General features: G+C 41.2%; 1 protein-coding gene across 1 annotated transcript in view; it reads left to right on the top strand.

The window, feature by feature from the left end:
* Positions 1–609: 609 nt before the first annotated feature.
* Positions 610–1,538, top strand: part of T265_00034 (hypothetical protein) — a gene marked incomplete at both ends in the record, with an annotated part of 82,312 nt that continues 81,383 nt past the window's right edge. The window contains one exon of the mRNA XM_009163691.1: positions 610–838. Within this exon, the coding sequence (XP_009161955.1) occupies positions 720–838 (119 nt within the window). The remainder of the gene's footprint in view (positions 839–1,538) is intronic.

The raw sequence follows: 1,538 nt of genomic DNA, 5'->3' as shown, positions 1-1,538 counted from the left end.
TCTTTCGATGCAATGATACTCACCCTAGTCACGATAGTGCGGCACTTATATTCGACCTCAAAAAAGCAAACACAGCATTTCCAAACCCAATTTCGGCCAATTTTAGGCATATCGTTATTCCACTCTGAAAACGCTAGGACCCAAAGGAGTGAAGTTTCGAAACCAGTAAACCGAACCCGTGTCTCTCCAGGTCAGTGGTTGACCCAATATGTTTTTCGCTAGGCAAGAAATCCGCTGACCTTTTTTACTCAGCAGAGCTGCGTTATTTTGAAACATATTGGAGAACAGAGCACAATAATTACTCTTTTATCCACATATGGGGTAGCTAGTCAGATACAATTACAAGCACTTTATTAACGACAGATCCTAACACAAACAAGCACCAATCTAACCATAAACATCGTCACTTGCAAGAAACTATCGTTCGGTTTGTCCCTCTTTTCGGAGAATCATGCACCCAACCCTTGTACGAGCAAGCTGGCCCTCATTAGTAACTCACATATCCATGCTCAGCTGCTTCGATGGATATTAGAATGTCATGAGCTCTCCTACCCCCCTACTATAATTTGTTCAATTTCAGTTAACCTAACTCTCAGATGATTTGCTTTTTTAGCCTTCTGGTGACCGTCTGTCACGCTGATGTGCCACTAGAACAAAAACGCTAAACCGGGAGACATCTGGTCAGGGTGTCACAGAAATAACCGCCAGATCAACCTCGGATGAGCTCAATTCATGTGGCACTAGGTTTCTTCTGCCAACCGATGCCCGCAGAAGACACCCGTTACCTTATCGATGAAGGAAATTATTGGTTGGATATACCTGATGAGAGAACGCCTCTGTGAGTGGTGAAAAAGTTTTTTCCAGTATATGTCTTTTTGTTTATGTTGTTTTAAAAAGGGTGCTTTTACGAACTGTTGTCTTTGATGGGAGCATAAATGGCAGATTCACTTATAAATATGAATAAATAAGGTACATTAGAGAGAAAAAGATCCTTTACAGAGCTGTCGGAAGATGGATTCATTTGTACCAGCTAACCTGTATTGGTCAGAGAGGAGCGCTTGTTCGCTAATGCAGATTCACTGGCGATTTCGGTAATATCGAGAGATAAGGCAGATAATAAAACAATTGCTTTGGTTGTTGCGAGCAAAGATCATAAAGCTGGCACATATTTGGGCAACATGTGGGTTGGGATAACTTGGAATACGGAGCTTCAAATGTCGTTTTTGGTGTATCGGCTAAGAAGGGACAAATATACGTGCCATACAGTGTTTGGTTTAATATTAAGAAATGGACTGGTGATGAAACGAAATCCCACAGCTCCTTTTATACACGGCATAGAAGGAATTTAGGTAAGAATCTGATAAATAGGTCCCACAAAATTGTGTAAGGATGAATTGCTGAAGATGAACTAAATTTGTCCTGAAAGGAAACTGATACACGGATAGGTTCACAGTGAGACATCTGTGACAGACTAGTATGAAAGACAGAAGAGAAAGTCCGCCTGTCGTAAAGTTGTATGTCATCTTGTTTTGCAGAGA

The sequence above is a fragment of the Opisthorchis viverrini genome (assembly GCF_000715545.1).
Source record: "Opisthorchis viverrini unplaced genomic scaffold opera_v5_1, whole genome shotgun sequence".
NCBI lineage: Eukaryota > Metazoa > Platyhelminthes > Trematoda > Opisthorchiida > Opisthorchiidae > Opisthorchis > Opisthorchis viverrini.
Note: the sequence above shows the minus strand (reverse complement) of the source record. Positions and strands in the feature narration are given on the sequence as shown.